The sequence below is a fragment of the Notothenia rossii genome, assembly GCF_949606895.1.
Source record: "Notothenia rossii genome assembly, chromosome: 2".
NCBI lineage: Eukaryota > Metazoa > Chordata > Actinopteri > Perciformes > Nototheniidae > Notothenia > Notothenia rossii.
The window spans coordinates 91,006,987-91,031,789 of NC_136904.1; the positions used below are offsets into that span (position 1 = coordinate 91,006,987).

General features: G+C 40.9%; 2 protein-coding genes across 4 annotated transcripts in view; both read left to right on the forward strand.

Moving 5' to 3' along the window:
* LOC307029753 (adenylate cyclase type 5-like) overlaps positions 1-8,477 on the forward strand; it is a gene marked incomplete at its 3' end in the record, with an annotated part of 223,850 nt that extends 215,373 nt beyond the window's left edge. The window contains exons 12-13 of the mRNA XM_079665834.1: positions 8,299-8,344; positions 8,461-8,477. Of these exons, the coding sequence (XP_079521960.1) occupies positions 8,299-8,344; positions 8,461-8,477 (63 nt within the window). The remainder of the gene's footprint in view (positions 1-8,298; positions 8,345-8,460) is intronic.
* An 8,254-nt stretch (positions 8,478-16,731) lies between these two features.
* The window catches only part of sema5ba (sema domain, seven thrombospondin repeats (type 1 and type 1-like), transmembrane domain (TM) and short cytoplasmic domain, (semaphorin) 5Ba), a 98,848-nt gene continuing 90,776 nt past the window's right edge, over positions 16,732-24,803 (forward strand). For all 3 annotated transcript variants that reach the window (XM_079667289.1, XM_079667290.1, XM_079667291.1), the window contains exons 1-3: positions 16,732-16,867; positions 18,068-18,166; positions 19,238-19,451. In XM_079667289.1, coding sequence (XP_079523415.1) covers positions 18,119-18,166; positions 19,238-19,451 — 262 coding nt within the window. In that variant the 5' untranslated portion in view covers positions 16,732-16,867; positions 18,068-18,118. The remainder of the gene's footprint in view (positions 16,868-18,067; positions 18,167-19,237; positions 19,452-24,803) is intronic.

Consider the following 24,803-nt stretch of genomic DNA (forward strand, 5'->3'; position numbering starts at 1 on the left):
TGTTTACTCTAGATATTAGAACATCTTCCGTTACACAATGACACATTCAACTCTTTTCTCTGCATCTTCTGTTCAAAAGTGCACTTTGTAGCATTTGGGGGTGTTATTGGGATAATAAAACGATCATTTATATTTATTAGATTAGGAAGTTATCTCAATTGAATGCATGGTTTCATAAACTGAAGTCTTGTAACATTTCCACAGAACCTTGGTTTGATGCATAACAAGGTTGTGTTTCTTTGATGCTAGTGAACCTGCAGGATTCTGGGTCACTTTGACAGCACTTACTGTCTTTAATGTAGTGTTAGGAATTCTTAAACCCCGAGACCAGGATAATCTGAAAAGAGTCCAAGGAAGTTATAGAAGTTAACAGCATTTAATTAAACAAAACAATGCGAGGATATACAAATGCAAATGCGATATACAGCTGTTCCCGTCGCGTGGGGTGAGCTGAGCGGAAGAGAGCGATGGTTATGGCTAGAAAGGATCCGTCTTGTGTAAAACTCTCGCGAGAGTTTGGCTGAATGTCACGTGGCTGAATGTTTACGTTTGGCAGGCAGCCTTTCAGTTACGATCGTTAACATCAATTGGCCACAGCAAATGATGGTGAGAAGCTAAACTATCTATTAATTATGTCAATGACAGGGAGTGTGATTGTTGAATAGGGTGATAGCGGTCTTGTTGGTGTTCAAAGAAGAATGACAACACTGTAGATCACCAACACTATGGTTTATTTTGTATTCACAGGCAAGTCAACGTTGTTGCAGTAAAAGTCCCAAGATAGCTCCTGGTGCAATAAAATGTTCCCTTGCAGTGTTTTACTATTAAGTCTGATGTTTCTCTATTAATATTGCTGCTGCATTAATGTGTATGTTGCATCATGTTACTGCGGTAGATGTGTTTCCGAGCCGCTCCGATTACAACGAGAGTTACAACGAGAACGTGACGTCATATTTACACTAGACGGATCCTTTCTAGCCATAACCGAGAGCGATTCTTGGCTTGCTTTTCCAGTTATCCTCTGTGGTCTTCTCCTATTGGCCGGCGTCGACGGGGGCGTGTGCAATGCAAATCCTGCCATTTTTCTCTTTGAATTGTATAAAATTCTAATGTCTGTGGTTATTTAAACACTCCCTAATAACAGTATTGCAGCGTCAATAAGTGAGGGTTAAGGACAGTGTTTTTAGTCTTTAGCCACATGCTAATGCTAACCTTAAATTGAAGCTAACAATATTTATTAGCAAAACCCGAAGTCGTTGTGTGAACTTCCGGTTTCAGAATAAAACGGCTTTAAATTAAAACAGTGTATTTCATTTAAATGACGCCATATAAACATTGATTGTATTTCTTACAGTAGTGAGTTTCTTGCATCACATCAGGTCCACTTGCAACATCAACAAGACCACATTTTACGAGCAGACACAAAGAAGCAGACATTTAACATAACGTGTAATCACAATATGTTCAAGTGTCTTCAACGTTACATTCAGCTCTGTATTTCATTTTAGGATTGACTGGTACACAAAATACTTCTTCAGTCTAACCTTATTAAATGTGGGACCCTTTGTCTCAGATTTGATGTTGTTTGTCCATTTGCAACATCAACAAGAAGAACACATATTTAGAGCAGAAACAAAGAGACATTTAACATAACAAATAATTACAATATGTTCAAGTGCCTTATTTAGCTTAGCTGTATTTAATTATAGGACAGAGTTCTTCAGTCTAATCTTATTAAATGTGGGACCCTGTGTCTCAGGAACAATTAATTATTGATTGCAAGTCCTAACATAAGTACTTTAATCATTTGTGATGATAATGGGAACATTTTAATTACTAAATGATATCAAAATTAATCTCCAGTTTAACCAAGTTATCCAAATCAAATGATCAGTCAGTTAACTGAAATTAAATGTTGAAGCAGCAGGCCTCTCAGTTGAATTCACGCTATGCTCAATGACAGTAGCATGAAGTATTTAGCTTGAGGTAGAAACCATTAAGTCTGCCAGAAGCAGAGTTTTATTGTCAGGGGGAACAGCTGGAGGAATGTTTGCTGATGTTCGGTCCCAGCGAGCATCTTTTCCCTGAAGGTCAGGAGGGCAGAGCAGAGGTCAAGGGTCACTGTTTGCTCCTTTTAAACAGGAAGTGCCTTGTGCAAACTCGCTCGTCAAAAGAGAGTTTGCTAAGCCTCCCTTATGACCCGAGGAAAAATAAATGCATTTGTTATTCTAGGTGTTTTTCTTGGACATTCAAACTCCTATGGGAACAGAGTTGTTCTCTCGTTAAGCTTAGCACACTGAAGGTAGCATTAGTCTAGTGATGTATCTGATTTCTCATCTTCAATATGCATGGTACGATCACCGATTCAAAGGCGTTATTGTCAATAGCACAGTGTAGTTTTGTCAATACAAATCTAACAATGCAACAGATATGATATTTAACGTTACAGTAAAATACGTAAAATGATTTAAGTAGGTTGCAGGAATAATGCAAATATCGGCAAATAAGATTAAAAAAGGTCAAACAGAAGGTTAATGAAATACTGTACAGTAGAATAGGATACATTCGGTATACTGTACACTGAAACATCTGAACCGTTGACTTTAATTAAATGTATTATGTCAACAGTACACATAATTTTATTAATAATAATAATAATAATAGATTAATTTTGTTCGCGCTTTTTCAGGTGCTCAAAGACGCTTTACAAATAGTGAAAAGAAAAGAACAAAAAATAAATATATATAGTTAAAGTCAAATTACAATCAAGCAATACAATCACACATTAAAAGCCAGATTGAAGAGGTGAGTGTTTGTGAGTGTTTTGAAGGTGGTGAGGTCAGGGCAGTCTCTGATGGGCTCTGGGAGTGAGTTCCAGAGGGAGGGGGCAGCGACGGAGAAGGCTCTGTCCCCCCAGGTCCGGTGATTGATGCGGGTGGGGATGGATAGGAGGTTGGCTTCTGATGAGCGGAGGCAGCGGGAAGGGGGGTGGTGGTGCAGCAGGTCTGTGAGGTAGAGGGGGGGGGGGCCTGGTTGTTGAGGGCTTTGTGAGTAATGAGGAGGACATTGAAAGGTATGAGGTGCGTTTAACCAAATATGTTGTATTTAAACGTTATATTATTTCTTTCAACTAACCTAATACAACCACGTGTAATCTGATGACATTATACATTTCACTAAAAGTCAACGTGTCAGTGTATTACTAGTTCTCTCCCTCCTCTCTCTCTGCCCCTAGTTTGATGACGCATGGCTGATTTCATTCACACTCTTCATTAATTCCTGCAGATTGGCCGGAGATTTAATTATTGACGCAGTCTTTGTGAGAGCAGAGAGGTAATCTGTGAGCTGCAGAGCTGAGAGAGAGAGTGGGGGGGGGGTGGTGGTGTGTATTTGCCCCCTTGCATATTTGGCAATTGGTAACTGCAAGGGGGCAGCTTGTCATGATGTGCTGCAGCATGTCTAGCAGGAGTAACGTTTCTAAAAGTGTGTGTGCAGGGCTATCTGTCCTGCATGTAGACAGCTTTTTGCTTTTAGAGGTTTCTCACAGGAAGGTGTGTCGTAATTAGATCTTATTTCTCTTACAGCTATCCTCGTTATGGTTGATTCATTTTCCTTGTATTTTAACCGCTTTCTTTAATATGAATGTTTGTTTCTTAGTGCCCAGATTTCTACCTCCATTATATTTCCAAGTTTAAATAAAGGTTGGTACCTACCTTGGTCTACCTGTCCTGCATGTAGACATGTGTTTGAGGATTTGATGATGTCACAAAGCAAAAGGTTGTGTGTTGGATGCTTTGTCATTAAGCAATATTTGGTTTCAACGTGGATCCTTAAAATCGCTTCATTGACTGGATAATGTTGCAGATGATAGCTGTTTTTTACTGAGCTAGATTGGTAACATGGAATAACATTTAGAGCATGCCTGATCGCTCTTATCCTTGGCCCAATTAATTCTTATTAATGACCTCCTATTTCTCTTACAGTTGTCCTTGTTATTTTCCTTATATTTGAACGGCTTTCTTTAATATGAATGTTTGTTTCTTGGTGCCCAGGTTCTTTTGTTTGTTCTTGAATTTACTCGGATGAGAGGATAGACAGCAGCACAGTTACGGACGACAAATTAGAAACATACATTATATGGTCACAATCATTAATGTCATCCAAAGTATCTACAGACAGAGTTCCCTTCTTCTCGGTCCTTAAGAAGCACTTTAGATACACGAGCTAATGGGTTATTGCTCATTTCATGGGAGCATTATGTTGTTTAATACCATGTCAGTGCTCCCTCCTGTGTGTGTGTGTGTGTGTGTGTGTGTGTGTGTGTGTGTGTGTGTGTGTGTGTGTGTGTGTGTGTGTGTGTGTGTGTGTGTGTGTGTGTGTGTGTGTGTGTGTGTGTGTGTGTGTGTGTGTGTGTGTGTGTGTGTGTGTGTGTGTGTGTGTGTGTGTGTGTGTGTGTGTGTGTGTGTGTGTGTGTGTGTGTGTGTGTGTGTGTGTGTGTGTGTGTGTTGATTGGCTGCTCACAGAGAACCTTACATTCCATTCTATTGCAATGTGAATACTGCTATATTTTATTTATACTATATTTGTTCGTATTCTTTTTTATAGTTTTTCTTATAACAGTTTTCTATCTGTGTTTTTAATGTTTGACTTTTATGCATGCACCACGACACCAAGTCAAATTCCTCATACGTGTCAACCTACCTGGCAATAAACCAGTTTCTGATTCTACTGTGACAGTGAATATTTAAAATGTCCAATATAGAAATATTTGTACATTTCGTCTTATGAAGTAATTACAGAATGTATTAACATTTTTATTGCATTTCTTTTATTCAACCTGCAGTCCACCATCCTCTACCCCTTTCTTTCTCAAGCTGCATCTACAAGATCTTTAAGCAGATTCAAACAGCAACGTACAGATTGTATAGCAAATATTGAATTTAGTTTATGTTGCTACGTCCTTTAGCGATAAACAACAAACTGGTATATCAACATCTAGTACTATGTAATAAATGCAGGTGTCAGATTCTTAGTTATTAATCAGATAATAGTTGTGTTTCAAATATAAAACGGTATATTCGGTCAAAGCTCTTCTAGGGCTACATTAAACACAGACTATTCGTTAAATGTTTTTGTTGTAAATGTTGTATAGCAAATACAAAAAAAAGGTATTAAATACATATTGACATATCTGGAAAGCTCCCCTCTGTCCTCTATATTTTTCTTTGACCTATCTAAGCGTGTCCTTCCTCACCTGTCCACCAGATGTCCTCAGAGTCTCCTCACCTGAACCCCGGTCTTTACTGCCAAATATCTGACTTGAACTGTTCCTCCATGCTTGTGTCCTTTTGCTTATTGCAGAAACTCTGCTCGCACTTAGGTACTCACTGAATATCTGTAATCAGAATCAGATTTATTACCAACTATGTTTACACATAAGCCTGTTCGTTGACACTGAGTCCCATTCATTCTACCCGCTTTGCCTCTCTGCCCTTAAAATGCAGCTTGTTGTGAAACAAAATCTGTTCTTTATACGAATATCTTTTCAACTAAATCGTGGTGCATGAGTTTTTATTGTTTACTCAACACAAGCACTTATACAGTAACTTAACCCCACGTGTAGCTGTGATTTAGATGTGTTAATATCTGAAATCTGCTCACGGGTAAACCTGGTTTCTTTCAATATTGAGTAGACACAATGTGTTGTCTTAGCTGGAAGCAGAACCTGTTCTGTCAGTATACTACATTGCAGAGTTTTCCTACAATACCCATCTTTAGTGTGAAATTGAATCATGTTCAGGGCGGCAGTCAGGCGTATTTGTTGAGTTGGACTCTGCACTGGATACACAGCGCTTTAGGGTGAAATATTTGTGTCTAAGTGCTGCTTTTCACACTTACAGACAGGCGGAAACATCACAGGTTGTCAGGAGCGTTTGTAGCATTGTGTTCACGGCTGAGTGAATGTCTCCTGCTGTCTGTCTGTCTGTCTCTGCACCCTCTGTATTTCTCTGTGAACATTTAGTCTGACATTTTGAATGTGCTGATTCTCACACACACACACACACACACACACACACACACACACACACACACACACACACACACACACACACACACACACACACACACACACACACACACACACACACACACACACACACTGCTTCCCTCCATGTCTGCTGCTTTCTGTAGATGAAGGTGTGTGTGTGAGAGATAGAGAGAGAGAGAATGAGACACAAAGGAGAGGATGTGGGTGTGTCGATGAGACAATGAGCTGCGAGACAAAGGACTGTTGAAAATATTATTTCGTCCATCTGTGGTTTTGTACGTGGCTTTGGAGACTCCATCGGTGGGTTTATAACATTGAATGTGAACCTATGGAGGTCAATTGATCACATTTTGTATCTGTTTGTCATTCATTTGTTGGCAGCGAATGACCAGTTCCCCTTATATAATGGTTAGACATTGCTTGGTTGAAGATACATGTGAATAATGGTGGAAATTAATGATCATAATCTGGGGTTTGCACAACTATCAGAGTGGGTTAGACAAACACTTGATGTCTCACCTCAGAAAAGTTGTGTTCCCACCTGTCTCCATGCACATCGTGTCTCCTCTGCACCTCATGGACACTGATTTGTGCCAGAATGTGCCATATTGTGGAGTTGTGTTGACGTGCTAGGTGTGGGTTTATTGCTCGAAATAGCACATTATGTATGGAGAGTCACGTTGAAGAGGGAAGGCGGGAAATGAAAGGGAAGAATCCGTAAATGAAGACTCCCTGAAGAGAAGAAATACTTCATTTAGAGAATATCTGCAGTGAAGAGCAGCAGGATGACCTGAGGAAAGAATCACCAGAAGCCATATGAGGATTTCAGACATTGAAACATCCTGAATATTTTCACCTCTCTATCAATTTGAAGATGTACCTCATCTTATATATGAATATGAACGATTAATACATCTTTGTATTGCGGTTTTATGCTTAATGCATGTTCATTTAAAGGAAATGTTCTAAAAGCAGAGGTGGTGTTAATTGAAACTAACAATCTTTGTTTTCTATGTGGAACAAATCTGCTCAAATCATCAGTGTTTTAATCAGGATTTAAAATCAACTCTCTCACAGTCCATTGGAGATAGACCAATCTGCACAATGACTACTTTCACTATATTTTGATGAGAATACTTTTCTACTTTTACTTGAGTAACATTTTGAATGCAGGACTTTTACCGTAACAGAGTATTCCTACACTCTGAGTACTTCTACTTTTACTCAAGTACAAGACCTGAGTAATTCTACTTTTACTCAAGCACAAGATCTGAGTACTTTTACTCAAGTACAAGATCTGAGTACTTCTACTTTTACTCAAGTACAAGATCTGAGTATTCTACTTTAACTCAAGTACAAGACCTGAGTACTTCTACTTTTACTCAAGAACAAGATCTGAGTACTTCTACTTTTACTCAAGTACAAGATCTGAGTATTCTACTTTAACTCAAGTACAAGACCTGAGTAATTCTCCTTTTACTCAAGTACAAGATCTGATACTTCTACTTTTACTCAAGCACAAGACCTGAGTACTTTTACTCAAGCACAAGACCTGAGTACTTCTACTTTTACTCAAGTACAAGACCTGAGTACTTCTACTTTTACTCAAGAACAAGATCTGATACTTCTACTCTTACTCAAGTACAAGATCTGAGTACTTCTACTTTTACTCAAGTACAAGATCTGAGTACTTCTACTTTTACTCAAGTACAAGACCTGAGTAATTCTCCTTTTACTCAAGTACAAGATCTGAGTACTTCTACTTTTACTCAAGTACAAGATCTGAGTACTTCTACTTTTACTCAAGTACAATACCTGAGTACTTCTACTTTTACTCAAGCACAAGACCTGAGTACTTCTACTTTTACTCAAGCACAAGATCTGAGTACTTCTACTTTTACTCAAGCACAAGACCTGAGTACTTCTACTTTTACTCAAGCACAAGATCTGAGTACTTCTACTTTTACTCAAGCACAAGATCTGAGTACTTCTACTTTTACTCGAGCACAAGATCTGAGTACTTCTACTTTTACTCAAGTACAAGACCTGAGTACTTCTACTTTTACTCAAGCACAAGATCTGAGTACTTCTACTTTTACTCAAGTACAAGATCTGAGTACTTCTACTTTTACTTGAGCACAAGACCTGAGTACTTCTACTTTTACTCAACTACAAGACCTGAGTACTTCTACTTTTACTCAAGTACAAGTTCTGAGTACTTCTACTTTTACTTGAGCACAAGATCTGAGTACTTCTCCCACCTCTGCCTAAAAGCATCCACTATCAATACCGAGAGTAGAAGAATATTTTGTCAAAATCATTTAGATACATTATGTTAGCTGTGGATATGGAGTTATAACAGATTCAATACTTAACGAGTCAATTTTTCCAAATCGTTTAATATTTTTCAGATATTTCCATAGAGTAAACTGACACCGTTAGGCTCTGTCTCACTGCATTGGTATGCAAATCTATCTCGACTGTAACAAGTGGCAGACAGCCCCTATTCAAACAACCATTACTCCCCTGACACACTTATTTACAATATGCATGAGTTCTAATTAGTTGTCCCACATAATGTTAGCAGTGTGTCAGTGAGAGGAGGCCTTATCAACACAGCGCCACATTTCAGGAACGACCACATTTCAGACCCCGCTGCTCGGCAATTCCTCTTCACTTCATTAGTGTTTCCCGCTCCACATCTCGCTCTTTGTTTCTCGTCAAAATAGAATTCATTTTCGAGCGCAGCCACAATCTTTCAGCAGTCAAAGTAATGAATCCCCTTAGCTGCCACTAATTGTATTTCCTGCTATTTTATCTGCCTGTTTTTCTCTCCCTTCCTTAAGGCGAAATGCCGGAGGGGAGATATTCTTATTGTGTCTTAAGGAGCGGTGAAATTGGGAGAAATGTGGTGTCAGACTCGGGGTTGGGGGGGAATTGATGGCAGGGGAACTAAATGGCTGTTAGTTCTGCTAAAAGATGGAAATGCATTTTAGGCCAGAGGCAAATCATAAACCGGGTGGCCCTGAGCACGAGGAGCAGAGACGCATTAGGCCTACTGCCCGGTGTTTCCTGCATCAGGGAAAGAGTTTTAAAGTCAATCTCAAGTGCTTTTATTCCTCCATATTTACATGTTGTTTATGTCTGTCACATCCAAACATGTGATACTGTTTACTGTAAAACACAATATTTGCCCCTGAGCAAATAAAAACACACAAAGGATTTAAAAAAACTGACAAAATATAAAAAGCCTATTGTTGGAAGTGCCAACTTCATCAGGAATAATTGGTTAATTCATCCTTTTAACAAATAGGAAAAGTGGACCCCAGGTCTCCCTGAATACAATTTAGGAATCATTCAGGGAACACCGGCGGCCTCATTTATAATCCCTTGCGTAGGATTCACGTGGGAAGGTTGCTTATGTAGGACAAAGCAATATATACGCACAGACATTTTCCGATTCACAAAACACTGCGTACCGGCGTAGGACTTGTGTGTGGCACGTCCTACGCCGGTTTCCCTTTTTATAAATCACAATCAACTCGAAATGCGGCGCAGCTTTTTCGGGCTTCACGTAACGCCCCTATTTGCCTATAAATAGTCAAAGAAACGGCCCGTATTAATATTCATTTTGACTGACTGCATGGAGAAGATAGCAGGAAATGACGACAGAACAGCTAAAAAAGACATTTCACACCGTGTCAGATTTTGCTTCTTTTGGGGAGGTCGAGATAAATCATATTGTTTGGTGGATGCAGTTTGAACCGGAGTAGCAGCAGGGAGGTCGGATCGTCACCAAAATAAATAAATAAGTGGTCCGAAAAAAGTTAATGACAAAATACACATAACCTTCCTCAGGCAGTGTGTCAGTGTGTTTGTACCAGGGACAGGAGACCCCCCCCCCCCCACGATGAGAAACTGTAAGAAGGTATCGGGGGATCCCTGCGGAGTGGAGTCAATTGATGTTTATTTTTTTATTTGGTGGTTTGTGTTCCAGCTGTCGATCAGCTGTGCGCAGCGTCTCCACTGCAGCAACTCTATATCCACCAGTTAAAGGAAATAAAACAAATGTGTATATGGCGTTCTTAGTGTCCATACCTCCTGTGTTTTATGAGCAAGTCTTAGCAAACGGCATAACACATGATTAAACGTGATAGTATATAAAACCATGCTCGTATCTACAAACTGAAAAAAATACAAAACGGCGTCAGTTTAGACGTAATTCTGTCCTCCTGCTTACCGCATCATTTATTAGAAAACATTTCATAACATTAACACAACATATTCGAGGTGGTTTTAAATAACATATCCGTATTTATTTATATCTCCAAGTTATGTTTTTTTGTGCACTGAGGAGTCTCAAACAGGCGTTTGTTTAATCATTTTAAGATTGGCTTTGATCAATGTTTGAAAAATGAATTCTTAATATATGATAAATGAGAGGTAACATTTTATTTATGGTATTATTTCCACATATTTCTCTCCATTCTTTCTTCTGTCGCAGTTTCTCGTCTCTCCCGTTGTTGTGCTTAGTGCGTACGCATGGGTCAGAGTTTGCGTGGAGGACTGCACGTTTTCCCGTCAAGTTAGTATTTTATAAATAGCAAACATTGCGTAGAAACTCGCGTAGGCTATCTTTTCAGCGTATACGCACCGTTTATAAATGAGGCACCTGATCTTTTCTAACTTCAAGAAAGTTTGTTTAGTATTTGCTATCAGTCTCATAACTTGTATTGTGCCTTTATTTAACCTAACTTTAAATCCCAGCCATTTTTTTAAACTTCATTTATTTCATTTAGTTGCATTTTAACATTTAAAGTCAACAGAGGTCACTGAGGGATTCTTCTACCCTCTCTAATTGTGTTACCTTTCTCTACGTTGGATTGTGTTGAAATATGAAGCAGTGCAACAACAAGCCCACACATTACACAGCTCTAATTCCCCCTGTTGCTAGCAGCAGGCCATTCAGTGCAGAGTGAAGGTATTTGAGAGGGGAGGTGTTCTCACAGCCTCTGAGTGAGAGTGGCTTTGTTGCAAAGTGGTGTAAAGAAGAAGAAGAGATGGACAGAGAGGAGAGAGTGGAGGAGGGAGAGGAGGAAGAGAAGAGGGAGACAGAGAGGAGGGAGGCACTTTCTGGTGAAGGTCAGAGGGTTAAGCCGATGGGGATGCTTGGAGACGGAGCCCTGCCGAAAACATGGTAATGCCTCGAGCCATGATTCATCGCAAAGGCATCCATCACCCTGTGTGGGGTGTGTGTGTGTGTGGCGGGGAGGGTGTGTATGGGGGGGGGGGGGGGGGTGTTTGTGTGTTTACAATGACGTAATGCCATCAGTCCCCAGGCTGTCGGGAGACGTGTTTTCATTTCAGCAGTAGAGTGATGGCGCTCTAAATGAAAGCTGCCACAGGAAGGGTGTGTGTGTGTGTGTGTGTGTGTGTGTGTGTGTGTGTGTGTGTGTGTGTGTGTGTGTGTGTGTGTGTGTGTGTGTGTGTGTGTGTGTGTGTGTGTGTGTGTGTGTGTGTGTGTGTGTGTGTGTGTGTGTGTGTGTGTGTGTGTGTGTGTGTGTGTGTGTGTGTGTGTGTGTGTGTGTGTGTGTGTGTGTGTGTGTGTGAGATGGCGCTCACTGCTCACAGGAAGTGGATCCGAGGTCGTGTCTGACTGTTCGGATGCACGTTGAGACAGTGAAGGTCTCTCCTCCTTCATGTACCGAGGCCCCGGAGCTCAAGTTTCATTCTAATCACAGTTTACTTAGCGCTCTCCGCTGCCGCTCTGATGCAGGTTAATTGAAGGGAGCTGCTGTGGGAAATGAGCTGTAGCTATCAATATGGACCAGAGCCCACTTACCCAGGAGCTAAAACTAGGCTAGCTTCAATCACGCTTATGCTTCTGTACTCAGGAGTGGAAGAAGGCCACCGGTTTTTGAATGGTATCAGCTAGGGATGTCCCGATCACCTTTTTTTGCTCCCGATCCGATTCCAATCATTTGATTTTGACAATTTGCCGATAACAATTTTCCCCAATCCGATCTTTATGCAATGCATTAAGAGAAAAAAAGCATTCAAGTTGTCCCTTAAGGTTATTTTTTTATTTAAATTGGATATTCTATCCAACATGGATATAGCTTCTTTCTTTCACAGCAGCATTGGATCAGTTCAGTTGTGCAGCATTGGATCAAAACAAAATAAAGCTTATCAGCACTCGTTAGCTTACTGCTACTATTAGACACTGCGCCCACTCTGTTGCCAGATTTGAGAGAAATAAGCAGGTCTATGAAAACAAGCCCCAAAGAAGCAACACATACATGATGTTCTGTCATTTGAAACCAAAACTAAGGCCTCAGGATGACTTTAAGACTTGAACATGGGCATTTTTGTTTTGTAACATTGAATACAACATTTATAAAAAATAAAAGAAATCCCCGATTTTTTTTCTCCCGATTCCGATCTTTTGAAAATCACGTGATCGGTTCCGATCCCCGATCACGTGATCGGATCGGGACATCTCTAGTATCAGCCTGTTCAAAGAAATACGAGTGGTTATTACAGTATAGATGTGGGTCAGTAGGGGTCTACTTAGTGGATTACTGAAAGAAGGAATACGAAAAGACAACTCAGACCTGTAGTGATTCTAGTAACTACGACAGGAGCAATTTCAATTAAACTTTTTTCTTAAAACCTAGTTATTTTAACCGAAATACAACTTTTTACTCCGCCTACTTCAGTCGTTTTGTTGCCTAAACCTTAAGAAATGATATTGGTGTCTTCAACACGTTAAGTATCATTCGGTTTTACATCGCTCTCTCTTTTACAACATATTAGGTGCCGTTTCTCGCATGACGTATTGTAACATCAGCGAAAACACCTTTTTAAGAGCATGATAACATTTCAATTGGGCGCAGAATCGTAAACGGACCTTTAACAGTGTGAACGCTGGACTTAAATTGATCAGGAGGCTTTAACATGACTACACACATATACTTCTGTTTGTCAAAGTTAGCTTAGACACTTTGTATTGGATCAATATTGTCGAGCAGCTTGGACAAAATATGGTTGAATTTATATTTTCTTTTTTTAAACCCCCTTTTAAACATCCTCATGGACCCTTCGTTTTATGGAATTGTATTGATTGTACTCTAACTGTATTTGTGTAATTGTGTTACGTTCCTTTTTAAATTGGTATTTATTATTTATATTTATGATCTTGTAAGATGCGTTTGTTGTTTTTACATTGTTTTACATTGCCAATTGTGTTTGTTGACTTGTGAAGCCCTCTGAGACAAATAGGATTTGTGATTTTGGGCTATATAAATAAACTTGAATTGAATATTTGTTGCCACTAACGGGAGGAACTACTCCAAAAAAAACTTCTCCTAACACATAATTGCTCTATAAAGTTATTTTGCAGTTAAGTTATTATGATTATTATGAACTTTTAAAATCAGTTTCTGTCCAGCTGATGAATGCTAGTCTCTTTTAGCTTTCATAATTATTCCCCAAGCGCAATATTTATCTCTTTCGTTGCTTAATATTCCACTTTCTTCAACAGCTAGTTGCTCATTTAGTCAGTCTGTCTTTTTGCTGAGCAGGTATAGATTACTGGTGATTTTGTGGAGCTTTCATTTGTCACGAACAATCAAACATCATGATGAGGTTTATTTCCTCTGGCAGTTTGAACAATCCAAAAACAACCCTTGAATGTCTATTAATATAAACTTGATGTAAAAGCAATAAAATAAATCCCAGCCGGGCTCATTAGGCGGTGGAGAGTTCAGTTCATTCTGCCGCTTTCACTCATTACCGAGGATTCATGCGGAGGCTATTCATCCGAAATCATGAACTTCCACTCCTTCAAGCAAAGTCGATTTACTTCATGATCTGTGAAATGAAAGATCTATTTATACTTTAAACAGAAAGGAGCACTCAGCAGATTTGCAGCAGGTCTGCTAAAAGTCCGAATTTAATGTAATGTATTTCAGTTTAAATTCCTAAAGAGCCATATAACCTGCACTGAGCATTTAAGAAAAAGAAACGTGATTAACTTAGAGCCTATTTGATCCCTGCAGAGTTCCCCACTGAGTCTTGGGGCTTTACAATGTTAGTCCCTTCTGCTGAGCTTTAATTCACGCATAATGAAGACCCAGAGAAAGCACATGAGTTATATAACTGCTGGGAAAATTCACACCTAAATTATTAAATTGTCCTAGACTGCATTTAGGTGTTTAAGATGAGACACATGGTGAAGCAGCCTTAGTTAGAGGGGACATATTCTGTTAATGTTCAGTATGTAGTGTCTCTACTTTAAAGAGTCCTCTCCTGCTGTTCATGTGTATATCAGTATGTAGTGTCTCTACTTTAAAGAGTCCTCTCCTAATGATGTTCAGGTGTATATCAGTATGTAGTGTCTCTACTTTAAAGAGTCCTCTCCTGCTGATGTTCAGGTGTATATCAGTATGTAGTGTCTCTACTTTAAAGAGTCCTCTCCTGCTGATGTTCAAGTGTATATCAGTATGTAGTGTCTCTACTTTAAAGAGTCCTCTCCTGCTGATGTTCAGGTGTATATCAGTGTGTAGTGTCTCTACTTTAAAGAGTCTTCTCCTGCTGGTGTTCAGGTGTATATCAGTATGTAGTGTCTCTACTTTAAAGAGTCCTCTCCTGCTGGTGTTCAGGTGTATATCAGTATGTAGTGTCTCTCCTTTAAAGAGTCCTCTCCTGCTGATGTTCAGGTGTATATCAGTATGTAGTGTCTCTCCTTTAAAGAGTCCTCTCCTGCTGATGTTCAGGTGTATATCAGAATGTAGTGTCTCTCCTTTAAAGAGTCCTCTCCTGCTGATGTTCAGGTGTATATCAGTATGTAGTGTCTCTCCTTTAAAGAGTCCTCTCCTGCTGATGTTCAGGTGTATATCAGTATGTAGTGTCTCTCCTTTAAAGAGTCCTCTCCTGCTGATGTTCAGATGTATATCAGTATGTAGTGTCTCTCCTTTAAAGAGTCCTCTCCTGCTGGTGTTCAGGTGTATATCAGTATGTAGTGTCTCTCCTTTAAAGAGTCCTCTCCTGCTGATGTTCAGGTGTATATCAGAATGTAGTGTCTCTACTTTAAAGAGTCCTCTCCTGCTGATGTTCAGGTGTATATCAGAATGTAGTGTCTCTACATGTCTCCATGCTTTAATGTTCAAAAAGCTCTTTATTTTTCTCATACTGCCTGTGCTGCAGCACCTTGGTTAGCTGGCCGGCTCTGTTGTGATTGGTCACCCGCTTAGAGATGTCCCGCCCCTTAGCCTATCAAGTACAATCTGTCCAATGGAGGCGTTTCAGGCAGCGGGGGAATGTGTGGGAGAGTAACTGGCTGGAATTTGGAGATTTTGGCGTTTTCAAATGCACCTTTATATCACACTACAGGAAAGGGAAAACTCCCTGAAGTGTAGTTTGTCTGAGCTCTCCATTTGGCTCCTGTAATACTGACCTAGTTTAGTGTTGATTCTTAGTTGGTCTCAGTTGGCGGGCTCCTCTGAATATTGGGTCACAACTTTGTCCCACTGGCCTATTGTCCCGGGAAGGCAATTAATCAATTCTAGATAATTGTCTGCCTCGGCTCCTCTCGTGCATGAAAGTAATCCCTTTGGGAGAGGAGAGAAATAAATAAAGACGTGGATCAGATTGATGCTCTTCTTACTTCCAGACATTTAGGCAACCTTCTAACTTGGGCAGTGCGATCAGAGAAGAGGAGGAGATGGAGGAGGATGATTAAAATGAGGCCAGTGACACCCAGCAGGGGGTCTCCTGGCACCCTCACATATATACAGTATATGCCAAGAGAGGGACATCTCTTTGAAAACAAAAATACTCTCACTGGATAAAACAAGTTAAACAATAATGAAAACAAAACGTTTTCACTTGAAATAAGTACAAAAATCTGCCAATAGATCAATTGAACATTTGCTTGGTAAGATTTTTAGATAAATCAGATCTTGTAATTAGCTGGGAGAACTAGTTGTGAACTATATTTGACCAGAATCAGGAGATGTTGTGTTACAATATAAGCCACAAATGCTCAAAAGTTTTCAGATGTTAGTTGGTGATTTTCGAATAAATATGTGAAAGAAAATAAGTTTCAACTGAGATACTTATTTATTTGACTTAACAAGATGAAGCATTGTCTAAAAACAAGACCCGATATCTCACTGCAGTGTTACTTCTCAAGTTATTATATCTTATATCAGGTGTTAAGACATATTCTGACTAGATATTAGACACATATACTTGGCAAGATTTCAAGTTTTTGTAGTGCTTAACAAGAGCCAGTGCTACTCCGGTGGCTGAGCAGCATGTGTGTGTGTTCCTGCTTTAGTGTGTGTGTTCCTGCTTTAGTGTGTTTGCAGTGCAGTCGTGCAGTGCAGCCGCCTGCATCCATAATCAAGCCCTAGACACAACCATCAACAGGAATCTAATTGGCCGGTAGGAGTAAAAAGGGGGAGGTGGAGAGTGCTGCAAACTTTCTGGTGCAAAAGACATAGAGGGGGAGAGAAGAGAGAAAGCCATTGACATGCTAATGGCGTCCTCAGCCCTTCTCCAATGAGCCCTTGGCGGGCAAGCCGGTCGCCATGTTTACACAATAAACAAACAGCAATGAGGTTAAAGTCTTGTTGTGCGCGCCTACAGTATTAGCAACAGTCGGTTCTTGCGTAACTGTTTTGTCGTGTCTGCAGCTGACTGCCTTTCGGCCTCTTTCTCATCTCTGTTTTCTTGTTTTTTGTCTCCTAGGCGACGGAGTGGGCACCGGACGAGGACACCCGGCGGTCGTGTCAGAGCAAAGGCAAAACAGAGGTAACCTCCTTCCCGCCCCCAATTACAACACAGAGAGGCCATCTTGATATCTGCTGCTCCTCATGGGAGGCTCTGCACAGAAAAGTGCTTTTTCAGAGACTTCAAATAAAGCTTGTTTTTCTGGCGCTGAACGGAAAAGGGAAAGAGGGAAAGAAAGAGGGGAAGATAGTGAGACACACGTACTGTAAGGACTTCCTTTCAAATATGTCTGATAAACAACTGTCACAGCTTCCTTCCTTTGTTTCCATCAAGCCACTGAGACGCTTTAACAGACAGATCTGACGCGATATCTTTTGTTGACTTGTTTGAACTTGTTGTGATGACTTGTTTGGCTCTCGATGATGTATTGATATTGTGCGACTCGCGTTTAATTAAAATAATGCACACACATTCAACAGAGAAAATAGGCCTTTACAATAGTATTCTTCCTTTCTTTGTGTAGGAGGTGGGGTTTGAGAAACACTGCGCTAGTGGATTGTCAAAGGGGGAGCCTCGTTGCGGGGAAATTATACAGATGGCTAGTCCGCCCCTGAAAATATCTAATCAAACGTTATTATTAATAATAATTTTTTTTTTAAAAATTAAAAAAAATTAATCAATTTTTTTTAATAATTTTTTAATTTTCCATTTTCATTTTGTAATCGTCTCGCGACCTCCACTTTGGGAACCCCTGCTCTAACACATCGACGCATCAGCTGTTATAGTTTATTTTGTGAGTATCTGATAGCAGCGTCACATGTATCTCCCTCTGTGCCTTCAGAGCGAGGGGTGAGATCTAATACGCAAAACAATCAATTCTTATGGAGACCTGCTTCACTACATTCACATCGGACACAAAGCGCCACCATTTCCCAAAAACTGAAACCGTTTCAACACCAATAAATCGATTTCACGCCTTTTGTTAAAACAGATTTGACTCTTTTTTACAGAAACACACACTGCAGCGCCTCAGTCGATGTCACAAATAGGCTTCCATTCAGCTGCACAACACTTTCCTTGTGTCTGAACAATGGCCGTACAAGAGGGAAATGTGCAGACTCTGAATTGCTTTTGGTTGCGTGCCGGTCTGATACCAGAGGACCGGCTCTATTGTTCCTCTCAGGAACACGTCAGAGAATATTTATCCTGCCTCCTCAGCTTTTCTCTGCTCCTCTGTAACTTTCTGAAAGCTTTTTCTCGTCTTGGCCCACTTCTCCGCAGATTGAATGTCAAAACTACATCAGAGTCCTGCTGGTGAACAAGACTGAGGTCATGTCCTGTGGAACCAATGCTTTCCAGCCCCAATGCATTACCAGAGAGGTACAGATAAGTGTGTGTGGGTGTGTGGGTGGGTGTGTGTGTGTGTGTGATGTTGTTGAAATGAGCTGACAACACTGTAGCCCTCAGGTCCTTTGTCTTTTCCAAACCACTGTTCCTTAACCTCCATAAAAAGCTACTGGGATTAAGGAAGGATGTGAAGGAGAATTCATCAGGACTTGTGGAAAAGAGACAGCACTTATTTATGATGCAGCGATCGATGGTATTGATGTGTGTCTGCTGTGAGGAAACGACTATTTTTCTGCAGATGGACCCCTTAGGCTACTTCATGAAAAGCATTTCTGGATACTTTGCCCCGCGGGGGCTTATCATGTCGTTTCATGCAGGGTTTATAAACGTGGACAACGGTGTTAAATATGTTACTTTATTACCAAGGTTTAAATGAAAAGGAAAAAATAAACGAAATGGTTGCTCACACTCCGTATCGCTTGTGTTAATCCACATCAATCTTAATTAGTGTCCTTTCTGTATAATATTTGAATGAATAATACATGCGAAATGTGCATTACACATCGGCCAAATGTACTTCTGTGCATATCACCATTTAAACAGGTTGAATTAGCAAATAAACAGCTTAAGAAACTCCATCCAACTCCGTGAAATGTGACTTCTTTAAAGATTGTACAATTATATTACGTGTCCCATTAAAAGTTCTCCTTTTGGTTTACCATATTATTCAAAGTTCAAAACATATAAGCACCTTAGCAAGATATGGCATCATTTGGAAAATCCTTAATAACTAGCACGAATCATGTTTGACGATCACAATCAGTTGTTTATGCAGATTGGGGCTTCACATTATTCGTTGCACCCGCAAGGAATAGTTGGACGGCGTTCTTTCCTTTCCTTTTGTAAAACATGAACTACTGTATCCTAAGCTAAAGGAGATGATAAAGGAAGCATTAAAGCTTGTGTCCTATCTTCTAGAGAATTCCAACAGCTCTTTTCATGACCGACACTTAGCTACTTAGGGGTCACTTCCTATATGTTAAGTAAGAGAAAGAAAAAACAACCTTATTTCCCTTTTTCTCTCCGTCTCCTCCTCCACATCAGGTGGGGAACCTGAGCAGCGTGTTGGAGCGGGTGAACGGCGTGGCTCGCTGTCCGTACGATCCGCGGCACAACTCCACGGCGGTGGTGACGGAGAGCGGAGAGCTGTACGCCGCCACCGTCATCGACTTCTCCGGCCGGGACCCCGTCATCTACCGCAGCCTGGGAGGCATGCCCCCCCTCCGGACCGCCCAGTACAACTCCAAGTGGCTCAACGGTAAGTGAGCAGAGCTAGCATTATGGAGCTAATGTCCTGCTATAACTCCACAAACAAACTGTGGGGGGAATTCTTAAGAGAAACTGAACATGGACAAAGTTTGTCTTTTGTTATATTTAATGCTGTCAAAATTATCGCGTTAACGGCGGAAATTAATTTTTTGAATTAATTGCGTTAAAATATTTAACGCATTTAACGCATGCGCAGAATGGCCCGCCCATACATCCCACCAGTGGCAGCGCCAGGGTATGGGTGGGGCAGGCTACAGCCATACCAAGAAATGGCTTAGCCCCACCATGAAAAATGATGTTAAAGTAAGCAAAATAAAGTCCGCCAACTCGCGCGGAGTAAATTGCACAGACAGCAGTTAGTAAGATTGATTTCAGTAGCCACTTGTCTGGAAATACCGAAGACTAGAAACGGTTTTGAACACTTTTGGCACGTAGTGATCGTCTTCTCAATAGAACATCTTTGATAATGTCTTCTGGCCAATCAGAATCAAGATAACGGCGTGGTGTTGTTGCAGGAAGTCCCGACGGAGAGTACTTTTGCTGTAGTACATCTCTATATACATCGATACAACATTACTTGTTGATAGAAATCAACACGTAATGAATTAAGACCCCACGGTTTGATGATTGATAGGTGTGTGGGCTGTCTTTCATTTTGACACACAGAACAATGTTATAATAAACATACATACTGTATGTTAAATGGATATATCCGCCTTCTTTCATTTATCTTTCCATTCCCACAACAATATACATAAAGAAATGGCATATGTTGGACATAGTTCGAATGGTGATTAATCATGATTAATTAATTTTTAAGGTGTGATTAATCTGATTAAAATGTGTAATCGTTTGACAGCCCTAGTTATATTTAATAAAGTAAGAAAGAAAGTCAATATACATATAGTGACATCGATCTCAAATGCAGGAACAGAGCTACTTCTTCCTCGGAGGATAGAGAAGTTGTGCACCCCGCACACAGCTTACAGTCACACTATATAGTAGAGAATATCCAACTGGTCCCACCCTTAAAATCCCGTAGGCATCATCTAAACATCCCCACCATTAAACCATAAAACCCCTCGTTCTTAACCATTTGCAAATCCACCTTTTACACTTCCTTTTGCCCTCCTGAACCCTGAACAAATGTCTCTGTTAAACGCATACAAGACTACAAATACAATTGCATATTGTAAGAGACAATCAGAGTATAAGACTATATGTTTTAAATGGTATGATCATTTGACACGACACAAGCGAAACAAGTTTTACAAATGCCTGATGATTCACTAACAAACACAGTGTGGTTTGCAAAACACCATCTACAAACGAATGCATTAAGTTTTGCAAATAAAAAACGTATCTATCAAACAGACACATTACATGTTTCTAATACATCTTGTTTCAGAGACAAATTCAGCATCTAATCCAACAGAATAAGTCATCTGATGCGGTTTCAACTCTTTCCAAATCCACACAAGGTTAATGTTGAATCAAACAATCTCTGGAAATTCCCGCTGTGACTTCAAACATTTTCCAAGTGGCTCAACGATACGGAAGCAGAGCTAGAAACACGTTTGAAGTGCATGGACTCACACTTAAAATGCTATTAAGTATTGAGGCAATTTGGTACCTCATTAGTGCAAATGTGAGGTGCTTTCTTTGAGTATTTCTTCATGCTATGTTATACTTTACTCCATTTCTATCAAAGGGAGATTGTAACGATTCATCTGGAGTTGAGTTACAGCTTGTTCCGTGTTTCACGGGGTCAGTGTTTATTTTAAATGTGAGGAATCTAATCCATCAGAATAAGTCATCTGATGGGGTTTCAACTCTTTCCAAATCCACACAAGGTTAATGTTGAATCAAACAATCTCTGGAAATCCCCGCTGTGACTTTAAACGTTTCCCCTGGCCTGCCTGCAGCGGCAGACGGGCGAACTGTTTGAGTAACGCTTCTGTTACTGCCAAGATAGATCAATCTGACAGCGGTGTTTTCAGAGGATTACAAAGTCTGTTTGGATTTGGAGTTGTGTGGACACATGGTACAGGTATTAGTGGGATTCATAGACTGGCGGAGGACATGAAGTGCTCTCAATCCCGCTGGGGAGGGTGTCAATAATCTCCCTCCTGCTGACGCTGTGTCTTTCCCCTCTGAACACACCGCAGCAGAAATCCATTCACACACACCCTGACGGCAGCAGAAATGTAGATGGACCTTCCTCTGGAGGAGGCGGTGAGATTACTGGATTCATGGCAGTGGGAGTTATTTCAGGCGTTCATCTTTCTGGAAGTAAATGTCAAATTCACTTTCTGCATCACAGGCACTGATAGGTGGCACTTTGAAGACTTCTGGTTGAGTGTTCAGTAGATAAGGGACTGTTAGAAAATATATTAGTCTTTTGTTTAAAAAAAAAAGTCTAAGCTCTGGAAAGTCTAAGCTTCCTTCGTGAAAGAAAACACCTTGTACAAAAGCAGTGAACAAACATAATCTGATAGCGTACACACAGGTGGAGATAACAAGGAGGTTGATCTGTGGAAAAGAAACAATTAGAAAACATAGCTATATACGGCCAGAGCTTTGTTGAGATGTTCTGAGCAGAAGTGAACTCAAACTGAATTCAGCTCTCTCGTTGAGTCACGCCGTCGGCTGCAACTATTAGCCGGCACACTCCAAAGATCAATGAAACATGAAATTGGTCTTTGTGGCCTTTCATCGCTCAGAGTTTCTACGTTTCTGAGCACACGAGTGGGCCATGTTTCTGCCCTTAGTTGGTCAGGCTAACCCAAAATATTTGCTCCAGTCACTACTTCTTTCAATCATAGCACATCTACTTTCTACACATGACAATCATGGACACAGTCGCAGAAAGAAAGAGACATACTTAGTAAAACGAGAGAAACTTGAGACCATAATAATAATAATAATACATTACATTTATAAAGCGCTTTTCCTGGTGCTCAAAGTGCTTTGGAAGTAAAACTAAATAACAACAAAAGTAGAAAGGGCTAAGGGAGGAGGAATAAGGGGTTAGTTGATTAGGAGTTGAAGGCAAGAGTGAAAAGTTGAGTTTTGAGGGATTGTTTGAATGGTGTGAGAGTGTGTTGGCGGATCTGACGTGGCTGGGGAGGGAGTTCCAGAGTGTGGGGGGGGCTGCTGCGAAGGCCCTGTCACCCCAGGTCCAGAGCTTTGTCCTGATGGGTTGCAGTAGGTTAGCTTCGGCAGACCTGAGGCGACGGGTGGGGGTGTGTCGTTGGATGAGGTCACAGAGGTGGGGGGGGCAAGGTTGTTGAGGGCTTTGAAAGTGAAAAGTAATATTTGAAAGTCAATGCGGTGTTTGATGGGGAGCCAGTGGAGGTCGTGGAGGATAGGGGGGATGTGGTCGGAGCGTCGGGTGGAGGTGAGCAAGCGGGCAGCTGAGTTTTGGACATATTGAAGTTTTTTTTGTGTGAATGCAGGTGATCCAAAAAGTATGCTGTTGCAGTAATACTATGTTGCGATGCAGCTTCAAACTCTATTCTGATCTAATCTACAGACCCTTAAAGTGTTGTGACTGGGTCTTGAGTAGTTTCTGTTTTAAAGAAATGTGTTGGGCCATCAGTGACAGTGTTGAAAGGGGTGGAACATCTAGAGTAAACGCTCAATCTGTTCACACACGATCAGACTCGAGGGTTAACCAGTCTGTCTGTCCCTGCAGTAAATAATCAAACACCTCACGGACCCCAAGCTTTACCCGACGGAACGATAGAAGAGCAGGAGTGATTCTGCTGCAGCAAGGTGCATGTGTGTGAGAGGAGCTTTGACATTTTCTAATTGCTTGTTCTGTCTGACCAGCGCTCCAAAACCAAAACATATTGACTTCACAAAGAAACTGAGAAGCATATTAAAACAGAAAACTAACAAAGCTTGCCTTTCTCTGCTTGATTAAAGACTTAACTGGTGAATCCATCATCCGAGGTGTTGTGGTAATTAGTTGTCTTGTGACTAATGTTTTACTCAACTTATCGAAAGCACTAAATGTAACAAACACATGTTCACGACAAGCTCGACAAGACTTGGGACTTTAGAGAGTTGGTCAGAATAAAGTGGAGACAGAGTTGGAGAAGCAGGATGGATTGGGAAGGTGTGTGTGTGTGTGTGTGTGTGTGTGTGTGTGTGTGTGTGTGTGTGTGTGTGTGTGTGTGTGTGTGTGTGTGTGTGTGTGTGTGTGTGTGTGTGTGTGTGTGTGTGTGTGTGTGTGTGTGTGTGTGTGTGTGTGTGTGTGTGTGTGTGTGTGTGTGTGTGTGTGTGTGTGTGTGTGTGTGTGTGTGTGTGTGTGTGTGTGTGTGTGTGTGTGTGTGTGTGTGTGTGGGAAGAAGATGCGGTTGAGAGGGAAGCACAGAGATAGACTGAGCAGTCAGCGAGCGATGTAATTATTCTTCACGGCAGGGAGAGGCTGAAATTACAACACACAGCATGCTTCACACACACGCAGGGTCTCTGCCTGTGTGTGTGCACGAGTGTGTCGGCATGTGTGTATACATGGATGCAAGCTGTGTGTGCGTTTCCACATGTGTCCAAGCTATATGTGAGTGTTTCAAAAATGGACACACACAAAGCTGTGGGCGGAAATAGATGAGTAGCAGAGCGGATAGCGTCCTCATTAGCATAATCACAGGCACATGTTGAACTTCATGCTGTCACACACACACACACACACAGACACACACACACACACACACACACACACACACACACACACACACACACACACACACACACACACACACACACACACACACACACACACACACACACACACACACACACACACACACACACACACACACACACACTCGCTGTGCTTCTCAGCGTCTGTTAGGGTTATGGAGTTGAGTTCCCGCTGGATTTGGGGTGTGAATGAAAATCTAATTTCCAGCTCTAAGCCCCTCAGATTCAGGAGAAGGCAGGAAGGGCTGCTGGATCCAATCAATCTGCTCCTTATTGGATTGGTCGCCTGCCAGGCACCCCCTAAATGTTTCCCATGATGCATCTGAATGACACGAGGCGCTATAAAGTCAACAGTGGAATAATGTTAACAATGTGAGGAGGAAGCTGGTGTACGCTCACAAGGAAGGAAATGTAAAGAAATCCTTTACTGTAGCGACTGAAGCATAAATACAACATGTCAGGTTTTGAGTTCTTATTTTAGACCAACAGGGGTTGATCGATGCTGGCGCTTTAACAATTGAATTGCAACTATATTGGCTTTTTAATCTTCTTGGATTTTGAGTGCCTGTATTTTATTTCTATTTTAATTAATTTTTCCCCATTTTCAAAGAAGTCCTTTATCAACGGATAA